Source organism: Phoenix dactylifera, chromosome 1, assembly GCF_051530095.1.
Source record: "Phoenix dactylifera cultivar Ajwa chromosome 1, Ajwa_hap1_PhDact_Kaust_v1.1, whole genome shotgun sequence".
Classification (NCBI taxonomy): domain Eukaryota; kingdom Viridiplantae; phylum Streptophyta; class Magnoliopsida; order Arecales; family Arecaceae; genus Phoenix; species Phoenix dactylifera.
In genome coordinates this window covers 65,524,277-65,551,567 of record NC_143190.1, presented here as the reverse complement: position 1 = coordinate 65,551,567, position 27,291 = coordinate 65,524,277, and the positions used below count along the sequence as shown (strand labels likewise).

Sequence of the window (27,291 nt, the reverse complement as noted above, 5' to 3'; positions counted from 1 at the left end):
GCAACTTTATAGGGTTGAGGGTGTTGCTCGGGTGTCAACCCCAAATGACCCACTGTTTTATTTGGAGACAAAATGTATGCATCCGCTACCATCAATAAGTCTGCAGCTTTGTCACCATTCTTGATGCATGTATGAAAGATAGTGGTGTGTCTCTGATCCTCCACAACCTTAGATGTGATCAAAACACGCATCACATGCAGAGAGGTGTCCTCCAATGCCTCTTTTGTATCACTTGCCCCTTTCTCGGATACGTGAACATCCTTCTCTAACTCACCCTCATTCTCACCTTTAGCACCTATATAAAGATTTCTAACAGGGTACTAATATGCCTAATGACTAATCTTGTGGCGGTTATAGCATTCAATTGCATTGCTGCCTTGTTTGGAGGAGGTGGCAGCAACTAAATTCCCTTTAGGATCTCTTAAAGAAGAAATGTCCCACTACATGTATAACTAGTTAATTGAGCCTGTTGGTTTCCTTCAGAGGGTCTCTAAGAAGCAATCTCCCTAGCTTGCAAATTGAATCTCCTAACTTTAGGAGTTATCAAGTACTGCTACAACTCTAAAGCCAACTAATATGCATGGTCAATTGAATAGACTAATTGTGGCAACATCCCTCACCTAATGTTAGATTTAAGACTAGTGTGAAACCCAGAGTGGGTGAACTGTGGCTCCTCTGCAACTTCACACCGGAGCATTAATTTATTGAACATGTTCATGTATTGAATGACGACAAGCTACCTTAGTGCAACATGAACAACTCATCCATCAAGTGATCCTTATAGGTTGTTGGAAGATACTTTTCATTCAGCTTTTCGTTCATCTCTTTCCAACTATCTATAGGGCCCTGCTGTAGATGCTTACGTTGTTGTTCGACATTGGTCCAATGAATCTCGGCTTGTCCAATTAATTTCCTCTTGGCAAATCTAACTCTTCGGGAATCCGACATATCATACAGTCGAAGTAATGGTCCATCTTAGATAACCAGTCACTAAAGTCTTAGGGTCAAGCCGCCCCCATCAAAGCTAGGCGCCTTAAGCTTTCTTTCTTTGTGATATTGTCCTCCATGTCACGAAAATCACCCCTACTTGACCATAGTACTCTGTATCAAACCAACACCCATGATATGCAGGACTTGTTGGTCCAAGAGTTGCATGATGTGGCCTAGGGTCCCTACAAAACCCTCCCTGTGGAGGGCACTCAACAATTGGTGCCCTATGGTGTTTACCCACAACTGATGGTCTAGGGTGATTCCTCGGGGCCAATCTACCTCATCAACATGCTCTGAATCCACTAGATCTTGCCATAGATCATGCCTTCTGGATTGTGCGTGTGCTCGTGATTATTCTTGTTTTCAGGACGAGGTTGTACGAAACCTTCTCTCTTAACAGTCCCATCTGCTCTAGGACTAGAAGTGCTCTCTAAAGACTGGAAATGATCTTCGTCATCCATGAACTCATGCACTAACTGATCTTGTTAGGCTTGCATGGTATCGAACTGTTGGCAAATTTTTCATTACATGTTCTTTCTCTGTCTATCTGCCATACATCCTCTATAAGGTGTCCCGTGATGGGTAGCCATGATGCAAACCTAAGCTCTGATATCAAAAAAAATATGATGCAAGACAACCATAGGGAACTTAATAATTAATGCCACACAAATATGATAAACCCTAATCCAAACTTGTGCAAACTTAAATTTTTATGAATATAAATATCTGAAATATGATGCTGTGCGACACTAAACAGCAATCTGATATTAAAATCAAGAAACTACCAGGCTTAGGGATTAAACAACCTATTCTAATACAAAGAAGATGCTTGATAGATGCCTAAATGCCCCTTGCTGAAACCATATTAAAAAAATAGTTTTTCACAAATATAGCATATGATCTTGCAATAGAAGTATTGAAAATTACCAGAATTCTGTGGAGGATGCAAAGCAACAGATCTTCATTCACATAGGTGAGTACGCTGCATCGCCATCCAAATCCAATCTTTTCAGTTTCTTGCTTGTAGATCATGTACAACAGCCCAAGATTTGAGACCCTTCCAGTTGCAGTAGGAATTGACACGTCACAACAACTAGGTTTAGGATTTGCTAGTTTACTGCAAGGTTTTCAGAACCAAAGAAAGAGGGTTGACAGGTCTGCAGAAGTTCCAGTTCTGATTGGACTCCCACGGATAGCGTTTTAGACAGATCAAGGCTTGAAATAGGTGTTGATTGATGGTTGTAAAGTGACTGCAATAATAAGGGTTGAAGGGTGTTTTCTTTAGGTTGTAATATAACAGAAATGAGAAAAAAGAAAAGAAAATAGAAGCACAGTGATGAGATATTTTCAAGAAGGAAGAAGAAGAGAATTTTGATTTCTGTAAGGAATCACTTCCTACGGCCTCACACCCATATTCCAGGGCTCACACATGGAGAAAAGAGAGAGAACTTTGATCTCATTGATGAGAAATTTTGCATATATGTTCATGAAAAACTCTAAGACAAGGGAATATTAAAAAATAGAGTATTGCAGCATTACCATTCATGCTACAGTTCCATAAACAGTAACCTTCCCATTATTTAATTCCTAAAAACTCCCTACTGACTTTAATAATACATGTAACTAATCACTTTAATTTAGTCCTTTTCACACCAACAGAAGAAAATATGGCTAAAACATATTTTATAATTAAAATAAAAGACAAATGACACTAAGACCCATAACTCGACAAGCTTTAATGATGTTCGACTTTATTTCTGAAGCTCCATTCATGGTGCCAGGTTATCCAAGTCAATCCAATGTCTTGGATGTTTCTTTGCTTGCCTTGTGTAGACTCGAAATTTGTCATCATCCCCATCATGATCCTGTCAATATTCTATTCTAGGTTTCTAATTAATTTCCTTATTAAGCAATAAAGGATATTCAATTAAAAATAAACAAGAAAATTAGTTGGATGACATGGTGGTTTACATGATAGGAATATGAACCACCATTGCATTATTTTTTTTTTTTGCTTTGGCGGATTCATCATACAATGCATGTACGAATACACCCAATAAAATCAAAAAACACAAACTCACGGAGCGTTTGTGGCCGCTCCTCCTCTCCTGACCACAAGGTGTACCCTGAGTGGTGAGCTGCGTAGTCACCATTGCATCAGTTTTATAGTTGAAGCCAAAGGAGTAAAGTAACTATCCTAGGTTCAAAATGCATCAGCCAAGAAATCTTTGAATTCCATAATCTGCTCGACCATTCTTGCGATCCATACTGTTTCTTTACAATTAACAAACTAGTGAGGGCCAAAATCATCCTTTCGTTATTAAAGGTTCATTTTCCTGCTATCTCGTTTTCTTACCTTTGCTGCACCTAGTACTTTCTCCAATGCCAGAATCAGAAAAAAAACACTTGGGTTCCTCAAGGACACCCAAGCTGATTGAACCAAGATCTGTTTCTACCATCTGGCAGGTAATAAGTTTTTCACAGAGGAACCTTCATAAGCTTCCTAGAACAAGATTGAACAATATTTATTCTCTCTCTCATGTGGTGGGTGACATGCTGGTTTAGGCAGTATTTAGCTTTTGGATAAGGTATGAACCAGGAGTATAGTGTTGGGTGAATATATGTATGGCGACTAGTATCTGATGAAAGAGTTGTTTGCTTTATTATGTAAGGTATCTTTGACTGAAGACTGTTTCATCGCATAATGATCTGGTTTGTTTTTTGGTGGAATTTGTTGGATAGGAGGCGCTTATCAGTTTTGTGGACCTATTATTCAGAGTGTTAATTCTCTGGTAGAATTTGTTTGGTGAATTAAACAATGTGCTCGATGTTATCATTTTCATCCTCAATTCTGGTTCCCATATAATACATGGAGGTCGATGGGCTTGTCACAGGTTTTTTTCTTTTTGCAAATGACACGTGACAGAATGTTCAGGAATAAACATAAGCATGACCATCATTGTGATGTGCTTTTAATTTCCTTGACACTGACTCCACAACCTTTTTTTTCAATGGTCAAACCAATTATATTTTTGTGAAATTAGTGAATAAATGAACTAATGAGAACTAAAAACTACTTTATTATTATGTGCAACATAATTTTGACATGAAAGCAAGAACTACTTTCTAAAATTCAGCATTTTAGTTAAATGTTCTTAAACTAATAAATTGTTGTATATCTGTATGTCTTGCTGAACAAGGGATTAGGTATACATGTAGGTGGCATGCCTGCCTAGCAGTAGCACAATACATACTGTGCCCGGCCATGCTGTGATATGCACTGATCGCTGTGTGCCAAGCACATGCATACAGCCTGCCAGTGCTGCATATATACAAGGCATTGGCACTGTACATCGAGGATTTTAGTACTGCTAGCATGTGCTGTGCCAAAACAAAATATCAACTCAAGAGCACTTTTGGTTTAGTAGTTGGTATTGGGTGGCACCAAGATTCATCAGCCCATGCTGAACTGGCCTGGGTCAACATGGGCTGACATCATTCAGTACTGGTCAGCCCATCTAGTACCTAGTAGCAATGCAGTACTGGGTGCCAGTATTGGCTGAGCACGGACTGGTGCTTGAAACTATGCCATATCAACTGTGTCAGATGGTATCAAGCTGGGTGCTTTAAACCATGCAGAGAACCTATATATCATATCTAACTGTTTCAGTTCATGGAATTAATGCTTCTCCTTTCTGCAGCTGGATATGCCCACAGTATAATTATTTCTGCATTATGTCGTAGTGGGTTACTGAAAGAAGGAAGAACACTTGCAAAGGAATTTGAAGCAAACTACAACAAATATGATTTGGTTATGCTTAACACCCTGCTCAGGGCTTACTGCAATGCAGGGGATATGGACAGTGTAATGCAAGTGTTAGGAAAAATGGATGAGTTGGCAATATCTCCTGATTGGAACACATTTCATATTCTAATAAAGTATTTCTGTAAGGAAAAGCTGTATCACCTTGCATATCGAACTATTGAGGACATGCATGGTAGAGGCCATCAAATAAATGAGGTAAGCTTTTCTTTAGCATTGTATTTGTCTAAATTCGTTTCTTTAACTGGTTCTCATAAAGCATGCTGGTTTTGAGTCTTCCAGTTTGCTAATATTACATTGTTTCTTCACCATTGATCTATGATAAACTAGTATCCATGAAGATGCTAGACATGGATGGTAGGATGTATAAAAACAAACGGGATTTTTAATAATTCAATATGAAAAATTATAGTGGCCAAAGCTTGGTGCTGACATCAATATCTACTCTGTACTTGACAAGTTCAGATTTTAACTCGTTTTTATCATATCTTGAGTCTCTTTTTTAAATCATCAAAGTTCAAAATTTTAATATCAAACAACTTTTGAACATGCAGACACCATTAATTGTTTTTCAAATTTTAATGAAGAGATTATATTTGAAGATGTATATTTCTAAGGGGAAGATAGGTTTAGTGGTGGGTGGCCAACTGCACTGATTTTCTACTTTCTATATTCTGCAGCAGTCATATTGACTAGTTTTGTAAAATAGAGGCCCTATCTGTGTCAATTGCAAGATTAATCATGTTGTGCTTTTATGCAATTTCATAGAATTTATGAAATGATGTTGTCAAAGCATTATTTCAATTTAAATCCAGCATTTTCAAACACCTCCATGTGATCATAATGTCCAGAAATTTTTGAAAGATTTTTTTTTCTTCTCAAATCAAGCAATTGGACAAGTGATGACATTGTTTTGTAGAAATTGAGCATATGCAAGGCCACATCAAGTTGGGGAAGGTACAATTTGATACAAGAAATACGTAGGGTGCAACTATTTACTCAAAAATCCTACTTGCAACCAATTTCTTGTAGTATTTGACTTCTTTTCTATATTAAAATCGTCCTTTTATTCCATCTTTCAAATTTGAATTGTTTTTGGTTACTTTGCCATGTAATTTCATCTTGAGAAAGTTTGGTCTTCTCATGAGCTCCATGTTGATTGGAAATTGATATGCTTCTTGGTGTTGGTTGCTGGTATGGTCTTTCCAATTCTTAAACAACAACAGCTTCAGTGACTTGCCTAGGTATATAGCTATATGCATAGATGAAACTCATGTTTCTTGTTCATATTTATGTCCAAATAAATTGTTGATTTATTTCTTAGATCGCATGTGAAGCAGTCAACATAGATTTGACCAAAAGGCAAAAGAAACATTCACCATAAAGAAAATTGTCTTATAAGTTGGTGATGTTATCAAAATGTAAACCATATGTATTCTTAGTGGAGCCTTTATTGTCTAATATCAATAATTAAATATTTCTCTAGTGCATCATGTTTGTTAATTAGGGTCAGTAATCTAGTGAGTTAGAGGTATCAGAGAACATGTGTTTTACCTAGACTCTGATTCATCATGTATTGCAACCTGTCAGCATCTTAGAATCCTGAGTCTCACCTTTATATTTTCAATTTTTATAAATGTGAAGACAGACTAAGGCTACAATTTTTTATCATGTTATTTTTAACAACTAAAAAATAATGATTATGAATTAAAAAATATAATCAAAGAATTAATTTTATTGAAGAGAAATATCAAATGTCAAATATATTGCATGTGGATCTGTCTCCAAATTAATGTATCTTTCTCCTGCCAAATTTGGCTCTTGATCGTTTGGCTTGATCCAATTCGTCTCCATGTCTGTGCAACATTCATCAAAGGCGGGAAAAAGCTGACAATTTGTTTGTGCTCTTCCTAATTGCTTGCAGTCTTCTACTTTTTTTTTTGGCAGTTCTCATTCAACTCGCTGTTTCATATGATCTTTTAATGTAGGAATATGATGTGCGATATCACAAAGTGTTGGTGGAGTGGAAACATCGTAGTATTTATTGAATAATATTTGTACATTTTTGTTTTCAGGAACTTTGTTCTTCACTAATTTTACAATTAGGACAATCGGGTTTCCCATCAGAAGCCTTTTCTGTTTATAATATGCTGAGATACAGTAAAAGAACATTGTGCAAGTCCATTCACGAGAAGATGCTAGACCTCTTAGTTGCAGCAGGGCTTCTAAAAGATGCTTATATAGTAATGAAGGTATAGTTATCTTGAGTTTTTGTATAAATTTTTTATTTAAACATCTTATATTAATTCTCGTCATTTTCAATGGAATAGGATAATATGAAGCTGATATCCACCAGCTCTTTGGACAAATTTGCTGTTTCATTTATGAGATCAGGCAATATAAATTTGATAAATGATGTTTTTAAAGCATTCCACCGTTTTGGACGACAAATTAATATGGTATGACAATTTTATTTCATAACAGCTCTTTTCTCTTTCTCGCTTTTCTTTTTTTGCTTGTTGATTTTTGACTTAGCTGTTATTTGGGTGGCTTTATGAGTTTATTAGTAAGCATATCATGCCAAATATCTGTATATGTTAGAGACTCGTATGCTTTACTTGTTTCTTGTAATTAGGTTTTAGTGGCTGGGGATTTTGATTAATCCAGGTCACTTTACTGAGATGCATCTTTTCAGAGTCATTAGATGTGTCCAGATTAATATACAAGACCTGCTTCAATGCCAATCACTCACCGTCCAATGTTAAGGAATTTAGAGCCCCAACAAATGAAATGTGCTATTTGAGTTTCTTGCAAGACAGTTGCCTTGTGTGGTAGAGACTGGACCTTTGAGTAATACATGTTGCCTGAAAAACTCCATTCTCTTCCATCCAGCTTACTCAATTTTTTTTTTTTCTCAATCTTGCATTGTCTGAATGTGAAAATGGTCTTCTGTTGAAACAATTAGGTAAAATATAGCTGGACAATGAGCTGAATGAGGTCCTCGGTGGGGACTGCAAAAGCTTTCTACTTAATAAATCCATAACCATGCTGATGTCTAGCAAAAATGACCTGACTGCATATTTTCTTTGTACTTATTTACCATATCGTCTGCTTCTTTTCTTACTTTAGGTTCATAAGATATTGTTATTTAGCATACCGCACATCATATTTTCTCTGTTTTAGATTGATTCTCTTGCCATTTTCTCTCAGTCAACTGTATGAATTGGCCTGCATAACGTTCATAGTTTTCTTTGGGACTCCTTGGAGGTCTATCTATGGCAGTTATGATAGTCATGAAAATTCCTGTGCATTGATTTTAATTTCTTTTAATCACCGCAATTTCATGTTTGCAAAATGATGATATTTATTCATGCTGCCTAATTCTTGTGTCCATTCCTTACATGAAGGATGAGGGCCTTGTAGTTGCTGCTCATTGAATGTAGGTGCTAGCATGTTATCATGGTTTTGAAAACTTTTTTTTTTCCGCTTTAGGTTTGTGAATCATGAAGATTTAAGTGCATTGTATTGAAGATCTCAAGATGATGACAGTTTCATGTTTTTGTGAAGTGATGATGATGTTTATTCATGTTGCCTGATTCTTGTAACTTTTCCTTGTATGAAGGATGAGGGCCTCATGCTGTTCATTGAGTGTAAGTGGCGGTGGCATGTTACCATGATTTGAAAACTTGATTTTTGGTTCGGTCTTGCTCGTGAAGTTCCACTTCTTTGGTTTCTTCCCCAAGTTTTGGTTGAAAAATCTGGAAAAACTCAATAACAATTAAAAAATAGAAAAAAAAGAAGCTAGAAAAATTACTATGCACAATTTTAGAGTATTTCATGCTGTACATTTTCTTGATTTCTGTGGTTTCAGTAGTTTGAGATTGAAACTAGTGTTGTGTAGTAGGATATATATAACTTTAATTGTCGAATTTATAACTTCAAGTGCTCACATACTCATTGTATTTAATGATTGTAAATCTTCAATGCCTAGTTCATTGGACCATTCTCTTCATCAATTTGTGAACATCTCGATTGGATATTGCCTTACAAGATTTTTGAGCTTACTTGACTATTTAACAAAATGGATGTAATTACAAAAAATTATATTTGTTTTACTTAAAAACATGCTGTTATTTTTGTGGATGATGGTGTACTTTATGTAGTAGTTCACATCAATCTTTACAAATTTCTATTAAGGGTATTTCTGGATGATGAGTCCCATTAAGTGGCTGAAACTAACCAAAAGTGACTAGACTTGGCGGAAACTCCTGATGCCTGAAAAAGGGCTTGCTTTTGGATTGCTCCCTGGTGAAACTACTTGAAACTGATTTTTTTTGGCCAAAACCTCAAACCTTGCTTGCCACTTGAATTGCATACATTAGGGGCTATGGACTATTTGTTTCGGTGAAAGTAGAGAGCTTGATTGGAGTATTGAACCAAGGTTGGCTGCCCCGAACCAAACTGCCCTATTTGGGGAATGCCAGCCTGTTCCAAGTGAAAATCGGGTTAAGATGTAGGTTTGGTTCAGTGCAGGCCTCAAATCAACCTGAATTGACATGAATCGAGCAAAACCTAAGTCACATTGTCTCCACACCCAAACCTCATCTCTCGATCAATCTTTCCCTCCTTGCGTTCAGCTAGAGTTAGGGTTTCGACGCCACCTCCCTGCCGCCACCGCCTCCAATGATGATCATAGGTATGCGCTTCGCCCTCTCTCTCTCTATCCCCCTTCCCTCAAAGATGACAACCCAAGCGGTTTCACCCTCTCTTTCCTCTCTCTCCTAATGATGACCTTGGCGGCGTCGCTCCTCCTCCTCTCTCTCTCTCTCTCTCTCTCTCTCCCCGGAAGATGATGACTGGTGGCTTTGCGCCCCCCCCTCTCTCTTCTCCTCCCTCCTCTCCATCTTCCTCCCTCTGTTTTTGATACGTCTTGGGTTGGTACAATACGTAGTGGTACTATATCGAACTAGTTGCCGGCCAGTATGACTTTTGGCACTAGTTTAGTGAACTTTGATGGTAACCATAGATGCTGGAAGAGATGTTTCCTACTCCAATAGAACTTTCTTAGGAAATGAGTTAGAAGAGAAGTGCGAAGCAGGTTTTGAGAAATGCCAAAGTCACATACCCAAAGAAACTAATATGTAGTATCCATAGGCGAGGCCCCAGGGGGGTGGGGGACAATTTGGACTCATCGACTTTTGTTGCCCAGATAGACAACCCAAGAGGGGGGGTGAATTGGGTTTTAAAATAACTTAGCTATTTAAAACGTTTGTGGATGACTAATTAATGCTTTAGCGTGATGATTGATTCGTTTATATGTGCTGTGAATGAAATGAGAGAAATAGAGAGAGACAATCAATCACAAACACAATGTTTTATAGTGGTTCGGAGCTAACCCTTGCTCCTACGTCCACTCCCCAAGTCTCACTTGGGAATTCACTATAACCCCTTGGATTACAGCCGGTTGTTTTACAAGCTCACAACCAAACTTGTTGTTTTACGAGCTCACAACGAACTCGGTCGGTTTTTCCTGGCTCACCGACTAGAACCACCCCGATTGTTTTTCCGGGATCACAATCGAACCCTTACACACGTTGGTTTTACACTCGGCTCACCAACTAACCTCTATACCCTTGATTCAATCCCCCGATTGAACCCAGCAAAGACAAGATGTAAATAAAAGGGACAAACAGAAAACAAAGCTTCTCAAAAGCAGATAAATAACAATATAAACTGAAGAGAGGTTAGAAGCCCTCAAACACGTTTGAGTTGGAGTTGAGTAGGGCTTCTTGAACTTCGGGTCTCCTCTTGAATGTCTGGTCGACTTGAATGCAGGAGGAGGCTTCTTTAAATGCTGGGAAGAGGAAGTTGGATGGAGTTAATGCCGCTCTTCCCTCTTTTCGTTGAAAACCAACTTGCAGAGAATGAAAGCTTGATCTCTTTGAATGGAATGGTAGTTCTCTACCTTACTACAGTCCTCTGTGGCTATTTAAACCATCCCCCACGGAAACTAGCCGTTAGAGACCTTTTTCTGCCCGTTCTGCACACTCTGCACAACCTGACAATATGTCCGTTGGGGGGTCGGAGTCGACTCGCGCGATCAGGAGTCGACTCGGCTGTAGCGGGAGTCGACTCATGCTTTTCTGGAGTCGACTCGGCAACTGTTCCGGATTTGAATTAAAGTGGCCTCTTCGACTGGGAGTCGACTCGTCTTGACCCGGAGTCGACTCGCCAACTTCTGGAGCTGACTTGGCATTTTCGGAGTCGGCTCATCTCATGAAATCCACGGAGCCAATTTTCAACTTGGCCCACTGGAGTCGACTCGATAATCCTGGGAGTCGACTCGGCGCTCAGAGCCCGAACTCCCGATCTTCTGTCTTTTGGCTCGTCCAGTCTTGGAGTCGACTCGAACTTCTCTGGAGTCGACTCGGCTCTCAGTTTTCGAAACTTGGCCTTCTGTCTTTTTGGTGGAGCGCTGCCTTGGAGTCGACTCGTGTATTGCGGGAGTCGACTCGAATCTCAGAGTCCGAAAACTCCTCTCTGACTTTTTCTTTGTGTACCACTGAGAGTCGACTCTCGCTTTCTTTGGAGTCGACCTGCCAACCATCGGAGTCGACTCGCGTTCCACAGGAGTCGACTCGAATCTCAGGGTCGAAATAACGCTCTCTGACTTTTCTATCTGTAGCTTCTTGGAGTCGACTCATATTACTCCGGAGTCGACTCGGTAAGCATCGGAGTCGACTCGCGCACTTCAGGAGTCGACTCGCTGACAGGTTTTAAGTTGATGCTTTCTGTTCGTCTGTCTGTTCTCAGTCGGAGTCGACTCGTACTGGTCTGGAGTCGACTCGAGCCCGTGCCAGTGATTCTGATACACTTGGAGTCGACTCGTAATATCCTGGAGTCGACTCGAGTCTCAGACTTTGGTTCAAACTGACTTTATACCTTATCCAAAATATCTTGAACCAAGTCTAGAAACACTTAGACACGATTTTCACTGAAACACTTAATTGAATTCATTAGTAAACATAAGATATACTCAACTGCTTTGAGCTCATCAAAATCAAATAGGGGTTTTAATCAATCACTCCACAATCTCCCCCTTTTTGATGATGACAAAACTTTGAGTATATGTAAAGTGAATTGCTCAATAAACAAGGAAATAAAATCCATAAATGAATTCAAATATCTGGTAATTTAATATATCCAAGCTTGAAAGGTGTGAAGCAATAAATTTTGGAATTAAAGCTCCCCCTTTCATTTGGAATTATATAAGCCTTCATATCATGCAATCAATTGTTTGGCTTATATATATTTAATGATTTAGCTTTCTTAAAAACATTCAGATTCTCCCCCTCAACATATGCATTCTACTTATGATTTGATTCTCTGAATTTTCTTTTAATGTATTGAATTTTTTGATTTTAAATTTTTGGTTTTTAGAGGAAAAATCTGTCAATTTGTTCTTGAGTTGGATTCAGCTAATCTCCGAATATCCCTTGAATAGATTCTGGAGATTACTCCATTAGGAGCCCCAACAGAGAGATAATGAGCCTCGAGGTACCAAATCCACTAAGAACAAATTATGTTTTAATTTTCATTTTGATTCCTTTTATGTTGATTCCATTTACATATCTATTATCTATTAAATATTTCTCTCCCTTTTTGTCATCGTATCAAAAAGGAGGTAATCAGAACACACAATCAATCATAGATCAAATGGCACAGAATTGCAGAAAATATGGCTACTCATTGTATTGATTTGTATGTAAATACATTTGAGAATACAATAAGTAAAGCAAAACAATACATGTCAACACAAAAACAGCTAAGGTCTCCTCGAGGATGTAACTCCTCCTCTCGAGGATGTATCTCCTCCTCTCGAGGATGTGTCTCCTCCTCTCGAGGATGTGGCTCCTCGAGGCATGCGCTCAGCGAGTGCTTGGACCGCATTGGTGACGTGCTCTAGCTGTCGGATGATGGCCGAGGTGGCCCTGCTATGCATCGTGTCGAGCTCGGTCACCGACTTCTGAAGTGCATCCAGCTTGTCGATGAGCACATTCGACAAGCGCTCGGCCCCTTGAGTAATGGTGCTCATGTCCTTCCGGATGTCATCGCGCATCTTCCGAGTGATGCCCGTGACCTCACTCATACTGGAGAACTGAGCCTGGACCAAACTCCGGACATTGTAGATCTCTTCCCGTACATGGGCCGTCATGTCAGTCACGACTGTCAAGGAAGGGACCAACTCAGAAGATGTGGGTGCAGGAGTGGGAGCAGGCACTGAACCTCGGAGCTCCCGAAGTAGATCATCCCGCAGGTCTCTGACAATCTCCTGCCGCAACTCCAGGAGCTGCTCAGGAGCGATCCGGACCTCCATGGGTGGTGGAGCTGAGGAGGAGGGTCCGGCTGAGGTGGAGGGTACTGGAGTGGAAGGCTGAGTGGGATAATCAGAGTCTGGGTCAGGACTAGGAGAGTGTCTGGTGGTACGTGTGGAGGTAGAAGACTTCCTAACCCATGTCCCCTCGACCTTCCGAAACCCCATCCTGTGTAGGGTCCCCGGACGCATGCGATCTGTCCATCGCAATGCGCGAGAGGGTTCCCCCTCTGGAATAGGAATCTCGTACTCCCTAAACAAAAGAGTGAACAACATACCGTAGGGAAGGGTGAGCCTAGGTCTATCTAGTGGCTCACATAGATACCTATAAATGAGTTTGGGGAAGTTGATTGGGGTGTCCTGAAGAATATAAAACATAAGGGCGAGGTCCCTCTCAGAAACAAAATCGAAGCGCCCAGTCTTCGGGAAGATGGACCTAGACAAGATGCTCAGGAGGATCCGCACCTCAACAGGAAGTGAGCTAGCGGACACCTCATCTAAGGGGGACTGAGGTGGGTATCCTAGAATGGCCGTAAGGGCCTCAGTCCTATCCTCGGGATGTGTGGGAGCCACCCCTACTTGTGGAAGGTGGAGAATGTGGGCAATGATATCCTCCGAAATGAACAAAGGGACACCGGCTACCGTGCCCTCTATACCCCCATCTCCCCGATGGACGGTACCGTAAAACTCTCTAACTAATCCAGGGTATGTGGGGAGATCTAACGTAAGGAAATACTCTAAGCCCTGGATACGCAATCTCTCACCTATGGTGAAGCCCTAAATCACAGGGGCATCGACCCACCTTCAAATGTATTTTCGGGAGAGATAGTCGAAATCGACGTATCTCCCGGTGGAGACCGCCTTCCCGGCGCACGGCCTCGCGGGAACCGCCCTCGGCGGGGAACGAGCCGGAGGTTGTGGCCTCACGGGGTCGTTCCGAGCCTTAGAACGCCGCTCGGCACCGGTCGCGGAATGGGGCCTCTTCCGGCTTGAGACAACGGATTTGCGAGGCATGGTTGACCTAGAATGGGATGAAAACCTAATGGACGATGAAAAATCGACGGGAAAAGGACCTAGGGGCGGCCGGAGACGATCTACGAGTCGACTCTAGGGTTTTGAACAGTGGCGGCGGTGAAAAGAAATGTTTTCTAAGCGATGAAGTTAGGGTTAAAAAATCGGATCCCGACTGCGAGTCGACTCCTCTGAGTCGCGAGTCGACTCGACCTCGAGTCGACTCCAAAGTATGCGCGAGTCGACTCTCCTTATGCGCCTATTGACCTTGAGTCGACTCTCGACTGTATGCGAGTCGACTCACCCTCTGCGGCCATTGATCTCGAGTCGACTCCCGTAAATGTGCGAGTCGACTCCCCCTTACGAGCCGACTCTGAAACATGCTCGAGTCGTCTCGAACCCTGGCACACACCTTAAAATCATGCTATATTCGTGCCGAATGAGGGAAAATCACTAAATTATGGCCTGTTTTGATGATCATTGAAAAGAGACTCTATATTAGCTAAAATCTAATCGTCAAAATCAATGAACTAGTGGAAACTACCACTAGGATGGATCAATCACTCCTAATCCCCTCCTAAGCACACTAAATCTCTCTTCACTTAAGGGTTTTGTAAAAATGTCAGCTAATTGATCATCAGTACAAACAAATTGAAGTGTCACATCACCATTCGGTACATGATCTCTTATGAAGTGATGTCTTATCTCAATATGTTTAGTTCTTGAATGCTGAATTGGATTTTTAGTTAGATTAATGGCACTTGTATTATCACAATTAATGGGTATTTTATCTTGTTTAATGCCATAATCTTCTAATTGTTGTTTGATCCATAAGATTTGAGCACAACAACTCCCGGCTGCAACATATTCAGCTTCAGCAGTAGATAATGCAACCGAGTTTTGTTTCTTGCTAAACCATGAGATTAGGTTTTCTCCTAGGAATTGACATGACCCGCTGGTGCTTTTTCTATCAAGTTTACATCCAGCAAAGTCTGAATCTGTATATCCTATTAAGTTCAGACTAGATTCTTTAGAATACCATAAACCTATGTTCTTATTTCCTATTAGGTATTTAAAGATTCTCTTAACTGCAATTAGATGTGATTCCTTAGGATTAGACTGATATCTTGCACACATGCAAATACTAAACATGATATCAGGCCTACTTGCAGTAAGATACAATAAAGATCTTATCATACCTCTATATAGTTTCTGATCTACAGATTTACCTGATTCATCTTGGTCTAATTTACATGATGAGCTCATGGGGGTGCTGATTGACTTGTTTCCCTCCATATCAAACTTCTTGAGCATCTCCTTGATATATTTGGCTTGATTGATGAAGATGCCTCCTTCGGACTGTTTGATTTGAAGCCCGAGGAAGTAGTTCAGCTCTCCCATCATGCTCATCTCAAATTCACTCTGCATCAAATCAGCAAATTCTTCGCAGAGGTGATTGTTAGTAGCACCGAAAATGATATCATCAACATAAATCTGCACTAACAACATATCTTTGTTTTGCTTTTTCAGAAATAGTGTTGTATCTACATTACCCCTAGAGAACTCATGTTCTAATAGAAATTTGCTAAGCCTTTCATACCATGCTCTAGGTGCTTGTTTCAAACCATAAAGTGCTTTGTTCAATTTATATACGTGATTAGGGTATTGATGATTTTCAAAACCAGGAGGTTGTTCTACATATACCTCCTCATTGATATACCCATTTAAAAATGCACTTTTTACATCCATCTGAAATAGTTTGAAGTCCTTAGAGCATGCATATGCTAATAATAATCTAATAGCTTCAAGTCTAGCTACAGGAGCAAAGGTTTCATCAAAATCTATACCCTCTTCTTGATTATAACCTTTTGCTACTAGTCTAGCCTTATTCCTTATAACTATTCCATTTTCATCAAATTTATTTTTATAAATCCACTTGGTACCTATAATTGGATATTCAGATGGTCTTTCAACTAGATTCCATACTTTGTTTCTAGTAAATTGGTTTAATTCTTCTTGCATTGCATTTATCCAATTTACATCATTTTCGGCTTCTTCTATGTGTTTGGGCTCAAAATGTGAAACAAAGGCTAGATGATTATTTAAGTTCCTAAGGGATGCTCTAGTCCTAACAGGTTGTGATGGATCATCTAGAATTAATTCCTTAGGATGCCCGTGAGCATACCTCCAAGCCTTAGTTAGCCCATGATCTACTATAGTCTCTTGGCTTGATGATGCATCTTCAATTAATTTTTGATTGTTATCTTGTAATGTCATCTCATCTATCTTTTCTTCAAGAATTTCAGCATCATCATCAAAATTAACTCTCTTGCTAGAAGAAATGTCACTAGAATCATCAAATACAACATGTATAGATTCTTCTATAACTAAGGTTCTTTTATTAAAGACCCTATAGGCTTTGCTAGTTGTAGAATATCCTAAGAATATGCCCTCATCAGATTTAGAATCAAATTTACCTAGATTATCTTTTCCATTATTATGAACAAAACACCTACATCCAAAAACATGAAAGTAATTTACCTTTGGTTTTCTGTTTTCCAAAGTTCATAAGGTGTTTTCTTTATAATGGGTCTCAATAAAACTCTATTTAATATATGACAAGAAGTATTAATGGCTTCTCCCCAAAAGTACTTAGGGAGGTTACCTTCACATAACATAGTTCTAGCCATTTCTTCTAGAGTTCTATTTTTCCTCTCCACAACTCCATTTTGTTGTGGTGTCCTAGGTGCAGAAAAATTGTGTGTTATTCCCTTTTTACTACAAAACTCATCAAATAAATGATTTTCAAATTCGGTACCATGGTCACTTCTAATAGCTATTACTGAGGTATCTCTAGCATTGGTTACTTCTTTATGGAATTTCTTGAAAACAGAAAATGCTTGATCCTCATGAGCTAAGAACATGACCCATGTGTATCTAGAATAATCATCTACAATAACTAGACCATATTTATTTCCACCTAGGCTTGTTGTTCTAGTTGGTCCGAATAGGTCCATGTGTAATAATTCTAGAGGTCTAGAAGTAGAGACACATTTTATGGATTTAAAGGAGTTCCTAGATTGTTTGCCATATTGACAAGCTTCACATATTTTATTCTTTTCAAATATTAGTTTTGGCAAGCCTATCACGGAATCTCTTTTAACTAATTTAGATATTGTGTCCATGCTTGCATGACCTAACTTACGGTGCCATAGCCAACTAGCATCATTGTCCTTAGTTTCATTAACAACTAAGCATGGGTTGTGTTTGGCAAGATCCTCAAGATCTACAACATACACATTCCCACGTCTTATTCCTTTAAAAACTAAACTATTGTCATTTGGGTTTGTTACGATGCATAGTGATGGTTTAAACATAACATCATAACCTTTATCACATAATTGACTAATGCTTAATAAATTATGCTTAAGACCGTCAACATACCTAACATTATCAATAAAAGTAGAAGGGGTAATTTGTACTTTACTTATACCAATGATGTGACCTTGGTTGTTGTCTCCAAAAGTCACAGCACCTCCCTTCTTAGCTTCAAGGGTGAAGAATTGATCCTTGTCACCCGTCATGTGTCTTGAGCAGCTACTATCCAAGTACCAGCAATTTTTGTTGACCTTGGCTGCAAGACACTCCTACACAAGCAAATCATGTAATCTTAGGTACCCAAGTTTTCTTGGGTCCTTCATGGTTAGTCATGTTGGTTCCTTTTGGAACCCATACCCTTTTAATTTTTCTTTTAGTTTTACCTTTTCTATAATCGCACACATTTGCTTTATGTCCTAAGGTTTCACAACAAAAACAGGTTATTTTCTTAGTTTTACTTTTCCCAGCTTTAACAAAGAAGTTACTAAGAAGTTTTTGCTTATTTTTTGGTTTATACCCTAAACCCGCTCTATTAAATACTGCTCGTTGACTATTAAGTATCATATTCAATTTTTCAGAACTATATGTAAACTTTTCAACCAAAGGTTTGTACTTTTCAAGTTCTTTAGTTAGAGTTTGTTTTTCGGTTTTTAGAATGTTTACATCTTTTATGAGATTCTCGTTTAAGATTTGTTTATTGTTTTTAAGTTCTGAAATTTCCTTAGTTAATTTTTCATTATCTTTACTCAAGGTATTAGTCTTTTGAGTTAAGAGTTGATTGCTTGTCTTAAGTTCTAAATTTTCTTTGGTGATAGAGTCCTTATCCTTAACTAATTTATCATATTTATGTAGGTATGATTGATTAGCTATCTTTAGCTCTTTATTCTTAAGATTTATGGCCTTATATTCAATCATTAGTTCATTAAATGCATCATACAATTCATCAAATATAAAATCTAGATGCGATTCGGACGTTACCTCATTTTCATTGGCCATGAAGCAGAAATTGGCCTTTTCTTCTTGTTCATCATCCGATGATGATGATGATGAGTCGGAGTCCGATAGGGTGGTGACGAGAGCTTTCTTCTTCTTGTATTTGCTCCCCTTCTTTAGTAAGGGACACTCAGCTCGGATGTGCCCCGGTTTCTTGCACTCATAACACCCAATCCCCTCATTTTCCCTTTCCTTACCTTTATCCTTCCGATAGGAATTTGAGGGGCCTCTCCTTTGATGATAGGACTTCTTGTTGTTGATGAATTTTCTGAACTTGCGCACGAGGAGAGCCTCATCATCATCTCCCTCATGATCTTCTTCTTCACTGCTGCTACTGCAAGACAGATCTTTGTTAGATGATGTAGATTTAAGAGCTATTACCTTTTTCTTATGGGAGGACTCTTCTTCGCTGTGCTGCTTCATTGTTAGCTCGTGAGTCATTAGGGATCCAAGGAGCTCTTCAAGTGGAAGCTTGTTCAAGTCCTTAGCTTCTTGGATTGCCGTCACCTTGGCTTCCCATGACCTTGGTAAACAGCGAAGAATTTTTCTGACAAGATCACTGTTAGTATAATTTTTGCCAAGGCTTTTTAGGCCATTGACAATGTCAGTAAACCTAGTGAATATGCATGTGATTGATTCATTAGAATCCATTTTAAATAGTTCATACTTATGAACCAATATATTTATTTTGGATTCTTTGACTTGATTCGTGCCCTCATGGGTCACTTCAAGTCTATCCCAAATCTCTTTTGCAGAATTGCAAGTAGAGACTCTATTGAATTCATTCCTATCTAGTGAACAATAGAGCACATTCATTGCTTTCGCATTGAGTTGTGCCTTCCTAAAGTCATGGTCATCCCAATTCTTTTCTAGTTTGGGTACATTGACACCCTCTACATAGATGGATGGGATGTATGGTCCATTCACTATAATGGTCCACATCTCATAATCTTGGGCTTGGATAAATATTCTCATCCTAGCCTTCCAATATGAGTAGTCGGATCCATTAAAGAAAGGGGGTCTTTGGGTGGACTGACCCTCAATGTGGGAAGATCCAAATGGGGTTGTCATTTTGATCTTTGACTCTAAGGTAGAAGAGTTTAGGCTCTGATACCACTTGTTGCCCAGATAGACAACCCAAGAGGGGGGGTGAATTGGGTTTTAAAATAACTTAGCTATTTAAAACGTTTGTGGATGACTAATTAATGCTTTAGCGTGATGATTGATTCGTTTATATGTGCTGTGAATGAAATGAGAGAAATAGAGAGAGACAATCAATCACAAACACAATGTTTTATAGTGGTTCGGAGCTAACCCTTGCTCCTACGTCCACTCTCCAAGTCTCACTTGGGAATTCACTATAACCCCTTGGATTACAGCCGGTTGTTTTACAAGCTCACAACCAAACTTGTTGTTTTACGAGCTCACAACGAACTCGGTCGGTTTTCCCTGGCTCACCGACTAGAACCACCCCGATTGTTTTCCCGGGATCACAATCGAACCCTTACACACGTTGGTTTTACACTCGGCTCACCAACCAACCTCTATACCCTTGATTCAATCCCCCGATTGAACCAAGCAAAGACAAGATGTAAATAAAAGGGACAAACAGAAAACAAAGCTTCTCAAAAGCAGATAAATAACAATATAAACTGAAGAGAGGTTAGAAGCCCTCAAACACGTTTGAGTTGGAGTTGAGTAGGGCTTCTTGAACTTCGGGTCTCCTCTTGAATGTCTGGTCGACTTGAATGCAGGAGGAGGCTTCTTTAAATGCTGGGAAGAGGAAGTTGGATGGAGTTAATGCCGCTCTTCCCTCTTTTCGTTGAAAACCAACTTGCAGAGAATGAAAGCTTGATCTCTTTGAATGGAATGGTAGTTCTCTACCTTGCTACAGTCCTCTGTGGCTATTTAAACCATCCCCCACGGAAACTAGCCGTTAGAGACCTTTTTCTGCCCGTTCTGCACACTCTGCACAACCTGACAATATGTCCGTTGGGGGGTCGGAGTCGACTCGCGCGATCAGGAGTCGACTCAGCTGTAGCGGGAGTCGACTCATGCTTTTCTGGAGTCGACTCGGCAACTGTTCCGAATTTGAATTAAAGTGGCCTCTTCGACTGGGAGTCGACTCGTCTTGACCCGGAGTCGACTCGCCAACTTCTGGAGCTGACTTGGCATTTTCGGAGTCGGCTCATCTCATGAAATCCACGGAGCCAATTTTCAACTTGGCCCACTGGAGTCGACTCGATAATCCTGGGAGTCGACTCGGCGCTCAGAGCCTGAACTCCCGATCTTCTGTCTTTTGGCTCGTCCAGTCTTGGAGTCGACTCGAACTTCTCTGGAGTCGACTCGGCTCTCAGTTTCCGAAACTTGGCCTTCTGTCTTTTTGGTGGAGCGCTGCCTTGGAGTCGACTCGTGTATTGCGGGAGTCGACTCGAATCTCAGAGTCCGAAAACTCCTATCTGACTTTTTCTTTGTGTACCACTGAGAGTCGACTCTCGCTTTCTTTGGAGTCGACCTGCCAACCATCGGAGTCGACTCGCGTTCCACAGGAGTCGACTCGAATCTCAGGGTCGAAATAACGCTCTCTGACTTTTCTGTCTGTAGCTTCTTGGAGTCGACTCATATTACTCCAGAGTCGACTCGGTAAGCATCGGAGTCGACTCGCGCACTTCAGGAGTCGAATCGCTGACAGGTTTTAAGTTGATGCTTTCTGTTCGTCTGTCTGTTCTCAGTCGGAGTCGACTCGTACTGGTCTGGAGTCGACTCGAGCCCGTGCCAGTGATTCTGATACACTTGGAGTCGACTCGTAATATCCTGGAGTCGACTCGAGTCTCAGACTTTGGTTCAAACTGACTTCATACCTTATCCAAAATATCTTGAACCAAGTCTAGAAACACTTAGACACGATTTTCATTGAAACACTTAATTGAATTCATTAGTAAACATAAGATATACTCAACTGCTTTGAGCTCATCAAAATCAAATAGGGGTTTTAATCAATCACTCCACAACTTTCCAATAAAAGATTTCCTTTAACTAGAGCTAGATAAAATTGGACCAGAAAGCTAAGGAAAGAGAATTCAAACCAAACCTGTTTACATTCCATTATCATCGGCTTTCCACTTATCTAGCAAATTGTTCCTATTTTACTTCCTTCTCCCACCAGTACTTTTTCCTTTATTTCATCTTTATTGTCTTTTATGTTAGAAGAAAGAGTGCAAAATTTGCTTAAAACTTTTCCTCAAAGAAAAGCCTAAAACTTCAAGTTAAAAATTGAAAATCTGTTAGAAAGAGAGGTGCTAGGAGGAATGGGTTGTGGTCAAATATTGCTACTGCTGTCCCCCTTCTTCATGGATGTTGCTGTCCCACTCTGCACTGCTGCAACTGCCCAACACCCTGGACCAGTTTTATTGATAGTTTCCCCTTTGGTTTCTTAAAGATTATATGTTTGTTCCATTAAGCTACTTATAGATATGACTAAGTTTCTTAGTTATTTGTGTTTAGTTTCTTTATGAGTATTCTTCCATGTAACCTTTCATAACTCTTCCTGCTTTAAGATCCTTTTTGTTTTTTTAATACCTTTGTTTCCTGCTTCCTGTTTTTGCATTGTTTCTCGAATCCATTTTCCATGATGGCAACTATGAAATGAAAACAGAGCTTTTGTCTCCTTGTCTAGGGGATGCCAAAGTCAAATTTCGGGGATTGGGAGAAGTGATGCAAGTGCTTCTAGCCCCTAACTCTTAGTTGGTCCAGCCTAACATGAGCATACTTGAACCCCCACCCACCCACTGACAAACACAGACAAGCCCCCTCCCCAAATACAAACATCCACACGTATATGTGTGCATGCGCGCACGCGCACTTGCAGAGACCCAGCTTGACTGGACGTAGCTTGTGTGGACATGACTGATTGGACCCAGTCCTCTCAACAACTTCAGCCAAGCCAACTTATCTGGCCCAACTGGCCCAATTTGACATGACTGGTTCGTTTCAAAACGACCGCCTGAAGTTACTGGAATTGTTGTTCAGTTCTTAACAAGCACCATTACAGGTTGATGTGTCATTGAACTCCAATTTGGTTGCTTGTGTGAACTTTGTGTAGCCATGGACCAACAATCAGGGAACTTTTTTGTTTTTAAGTAACTTATCAAAAAGGAGAAACAATGGGGGGCTTTTTTGAGGTCCCAAACTGTCTTCTTGACATTGTTTTTCTCCCCATCCTATTAGTTTTATTCTGATTATTTTATTGCAGAGTTATTAGTAGTTCTGTTGATAAATATTTGTTTTCCACCGCAAGATTTTTGTAATATTGATTGAACCTAATAAGATAGAAACTGACTAATGCACCTATTCTCTTTCCAGGACATATTCCGTGCAGCTGTTTCACGTTACCTTGGACAACCTGAAAAGAAAGAGCTGGTTTTGCAACTTCTGCAATGGATGTCAAGACATGGCTATTGTGTGGACTCGTCATCAAGGAACTTGCTTCTTAAAAACTCGCATCTCTTTGGTCAAAAGCAGCTCATAGCAGAAATCTTATCCAAACAACATATGATGTCAAGGAAATTGAGAAGCCAAGAGGTGAAGAAATGATAAAATAACCTCCGAGGGTAAGCACTAGATTCCTTTTTTGTATGTTATGAAGGTTCTTGTTATACTGTAAGCTTTCTTATTGAACTTGGCCGAGTCCAATCATTTGCTTATAGATGGATATTAGGAGAGCATTATGTACATGTACTGGTTCAGCTAGTGATGGTTCTAACTTCTAATGCAGTCTTGGTCTCATCATGTACACGCGGTGTTACTAATTTTGCATTTGTAATGCTTACTGTGGCTATAATATTACTTTACAATAATTGACTAATTTATTATCTGTTAAATGAAGGGTGATGTAGAATAATATATCAGCTAAACATGTCTATGACTTGAAACATAATTGTAAAGAAGTCTCCCATTATGTTCCTGTTATAGGTACAGTCACAATCATGCTATCTAGTTCAGCTATTGATGGTAGTTTTTCTTCTGTTGATATGATATTATAATGAGATAATATTTAAGAACTCAGTAAGAAACCTGGTGCTTTTAAATCTAATTGAAATTCTTGTCCAATATTATTTCAATTGAAACTTTTTTTTATGAACAATATAATTAGTAAGATTCGTTATGTCCTCTAGCCCTTGGGTGTATAGTTTGTACTGAGAAAAAAATATCACTGAAACCTTTGGCGTTTCTTTATTGAGTTCACTCATCATTTATATCATCCTGGCAAATATAATAAGACTAAAACTAGAAGCATGCGGTTTATTCCTACTTTTCAGAGCTGAAAGGGAGGACAGAGAGAGGGACCATGTACACAAGTTTTTAAACCAGCACAGCTGGTTTCGCTTGTCCGAGTTGAGGAATATGAGTGAACAGTTATGGCTCTTCGGCCTTGTGCAGCATACTTGCATGTGGGGCATTAAAACTTACTAGGAGTTTCTGTCTATAGAGTCATAATAATTAGGTTTGACTTTCATAATATTTACAAGGGAATGGATAGGGCTGGCCTGGACACTTGCACAATGTTTGTTCATCTAAGCAATTGTGACATGTTGGAGCATTGACTAGATGCTACATGTGTTGTCTAGTGCTTACAAGCAGATCATTTAAATTGGTTCGTCAGCTACCTGAAACTTGTGGAATATGGTATTGACATGTGGATTTATAGGATCTTCATATTTATACAGTAGGATTTGTAGCCTGCCTTTGATCACTGCTGTATTTTCTGATATTAAACTTGTGTAAGCCTGTAATCACATAGCAACTTAGAATGCATGATGTTTTAAAAGCATGCTATAACCGGATTAATAGTGGAGTTATGGTTTACTTATGGAAGGGAAGAATTTGAAATCTTATTATTGTTTAACTACTCTAAATCCATAACAATGGGATGACCTCTCTGTGTTAGTGCTGCAGTTTCTCCTTTACAATGATATATTGAATGATCATTTATTTCTACAAGATTCGCCTTCTTACATCCCTTGTTTTGGTTCATTGTTGTCACGGTATAAAATGATGAATTCACTTGTTTTGGTTCATTGTTGTCAGGGTATAAAAGATTGAGTTACTTGTTTTGGTTCATTGTTGTCGGTATAAAAAGATTGATTCACTTTCACATGAATAGAGTGAGCATTTTGTACCAGTAGCATGCATTTCAGCAAAGTTCTTGGCTTTTGACAGATTCATCCATCCACATGGATAAAGATGGCAACTAACCTGTAGCCGGATTGCTAGTCTGTTTCTGGACTCTGGAACTATATTCCCTCACAAAATTCTCTGGCTGAGGGCAGTGGATGGCAGATGGTATTACTGGAGGTTTTCTGGATCGGCTAACCTCCCTGTATTTAGCATAAAGGAAAAAGAAAGATGCCAATTGCTTTTTTTTTTTGTGATCAGAAGTGGGGGTTTCTTCATCAGTCTGCATACCACAATGTTATGGGTAAATGATACTTTAAATCATGTCAAAACATTTGATGTGGAAGATTGTTCCTTGAAGCTGTAAAGATGTTTTTAGATTTTGTAAGGAGAATGCTGCTTGATAGTTGAAAATATCGCTTTCTTGATGCCCACTTCTGAAAATGCACAAACTAGTACAGCACTTGCATGAACTTATTTCAAATATGGTTCTTTTTTGTACAATATGTTGCTTGATAGTCTAGACTTTATATTTATCCAGAGAATCAATCAAGCTTTGAACCAAGCCATGGACCTCAGTTAAGAGGATGACAGTGGTTAAGCCACACCAGGCTCATAGGTGAGCTCTTCTAGTCTGCTGTGAGCTTTCCTCCAGTCTGATCCACTGTTAAAACTCACTTTTTCACATGCAATGCTGTGATATCTATCTTTTTTTCTTTTTTTTTTTGTTCTGTTAGAAGATACAAACACTCCACTCAGAGACATTTGGTGACAAAGCAATCACATGTGCTTTTGAAAAGCAGAAAGCATGTATGGGATGCTGTCAACAGAATAGAGTGTTTGATTCCTTCTCCACCTTTACAATCACATTTATTTATATGAGTGCTGCATTGCTATCGTCAGTCTAAGCCCATATATCTCCATTTCTTTTAGATAAAGCTTTGGTGCTTGCTCTCCGCAGTCCACTATGGTTAGTAAAGGATCCTGTATTAGTGTTTTGTAAACAATATATGGTTTGCTTTGATATATGATGCTGATGCCTGATGGTAATCATGAATGGATCTGTTCTTCCCAATACACCAACCTTTTATTGAATCTTGGGCAAACTGTCTAAATATTGAACTTTGGGCTATGTACTCCTGACATCTTCTTTGATGAATTTAATTTTTTTAGCGTATGTTTAACAATGTTTGTCATTTGGTTTTGATTCTCTCTCATGCCTGTCCAAACATGCAAACTTTTCTTCGTGCTAAATTTACTTCCAAAAGTTCTTAATAAACCTATTACTAAGTCTCCATTTTGGTGCGCTGGCAACTAAATTAAAAAGTTTATTTCTTAAATTGTTGATGACCGGACTTCAAACGGATAATATGGTTAGGCTTTGTCTGGTACAGCATTCTCAGAAGAAGGTTGTTGGCTGGAGCAAAGACTGTTAAAGTAGGCCTATGGGGAGGCCATGGGGGGAAGTGCTTGGGATGATGGCAGCTACAATGGAGTTCGAGAGATAACTCTGGTGTATGATTGGTGCATCAACTCAATTTGGGTCCTGTATGACAAGAATGGGAAGCCTGTTCTGTCAGAAAAGCATGGAGGAAATGGGGGCAACCTCACAGTCCAGGTATATATATTCCTGTCAGTTAAATCTTCTATTATATGAATCTAAAGTTCAAAAAACTGATTAAATATTCTCTCATGCCGTAATTATCAAAGTTATAGGTTGTGCTAAAATTGCAGGATTAAAACCAGAGATCCATTCTCCTGAATCATAATTTATATTTTATGTTTGAAAATTATTTTCCAATGCTTCTCATCTCTGTATCAAGTGAATTACTACTGCTACCGACTAGCATGTCAGTGCTCTTTACTGCCAGCTTGATATGATCTAATTCACAAACTAGTATCCAAGCTGGTTCAATTTTTAACCATCTTGTAAAATATGTGGAGGACGATTAATGGCCTGGTTCTCTGACAGCATGCTCTTACCAAGGTGTCAGATATGTTCGATCCATGTCAGATATGTTTCATTCTTCGTGTTTATCGTTTATGTAAATGCTGCTGCTGCTTGAAGGGTTATATTTTTCAGGTTCCATACTCATGTTTAAATTTGTTAGTGGCACACACTACAGGTCAAACTGCAGTACCCGGGAGAGTTCCTGACATCTGTAAGTGGCCACTCTTCCCCTGTAGTGCATGGTGGTCCACCTGTGATTTGATCGCCTACCTCCCAGAGTAGTCAGAGGACTTTTGGGCCGTTTGGAGTGGAGGGGGCGCCATTCTCATTACCCATGGATGGAGGGATGATGGTTGGCTTTAGCGGAAGGCCTTGATGCTATTGGCCTGTGTCTGTCACCTAACCGAACTACCAGCCTGTGCCACCAAGGTGGTAGCCTAGTGGTACTGGGCGTAATTTCTATCCTCATGGTTCCAAGTTCGAGTCGCTGCGGCATTGATTAAAATGTGGCTTCGGCCACTGTTTGGACATGAGGCATAGGAACGCTTCTTGGACCTCTAGTAGCCGGGGTGGTGCCAGGTGTGACGTACTCACACA

The 27,291-nt window shown here is 39.6% G+C and overlaps 1 protein-coding gene and 1 pseudogene across 3 annotated transcripts in view; both read left to right on the top strand.

The window, feature by feature from the left end:
- The window catches only part of EMB3103 (Pentatricopeptide repeat (PPR) superfamily protein), a 45,263-nt gene extending 20,092 nt beyond the window's left edge, over nt 1-25,171 (top strand). The window contains exons 7-11 of one of the 2 annotated variants that reach the window (XM_039125308.2): nt 4,692-5,011; nt 6,889-7,065; nt 7,144-7,272; nt 22,932-23,179; nt 24,789-25,171. In XM_039125308.2, coding sequence (XP_038981236.1) covers nt 4,692-5,011; nt 6,889-7,065; nt 7,144-7,272; nt 22,932-23,162 — 857 coding nt within the window. In that variant the 3' untranslated portion in view covers nt 23,163-23,179; nt 24,789-25,171. The other variant, XM_089926618.1, reaches the window with a different exon arrangement.
- On the top strand, nt 24,970-26,766 carry LOC113463089 (jacalin-related lectin 19-like; annotated as a pseudogene). Its single transcript, XR_015972670.1, has 4 exons — nt 24,970-25,047; nt 25,285-25,362; nt 26,138-26,361; nt 26,478-26,766. The product of XR_015972670.1 is annotated as a jacalin-related lectin 19-like (transcript).
- The last annotated feature ends 525 nt before the right edge of the window (nt 26,767-27,291 follow it).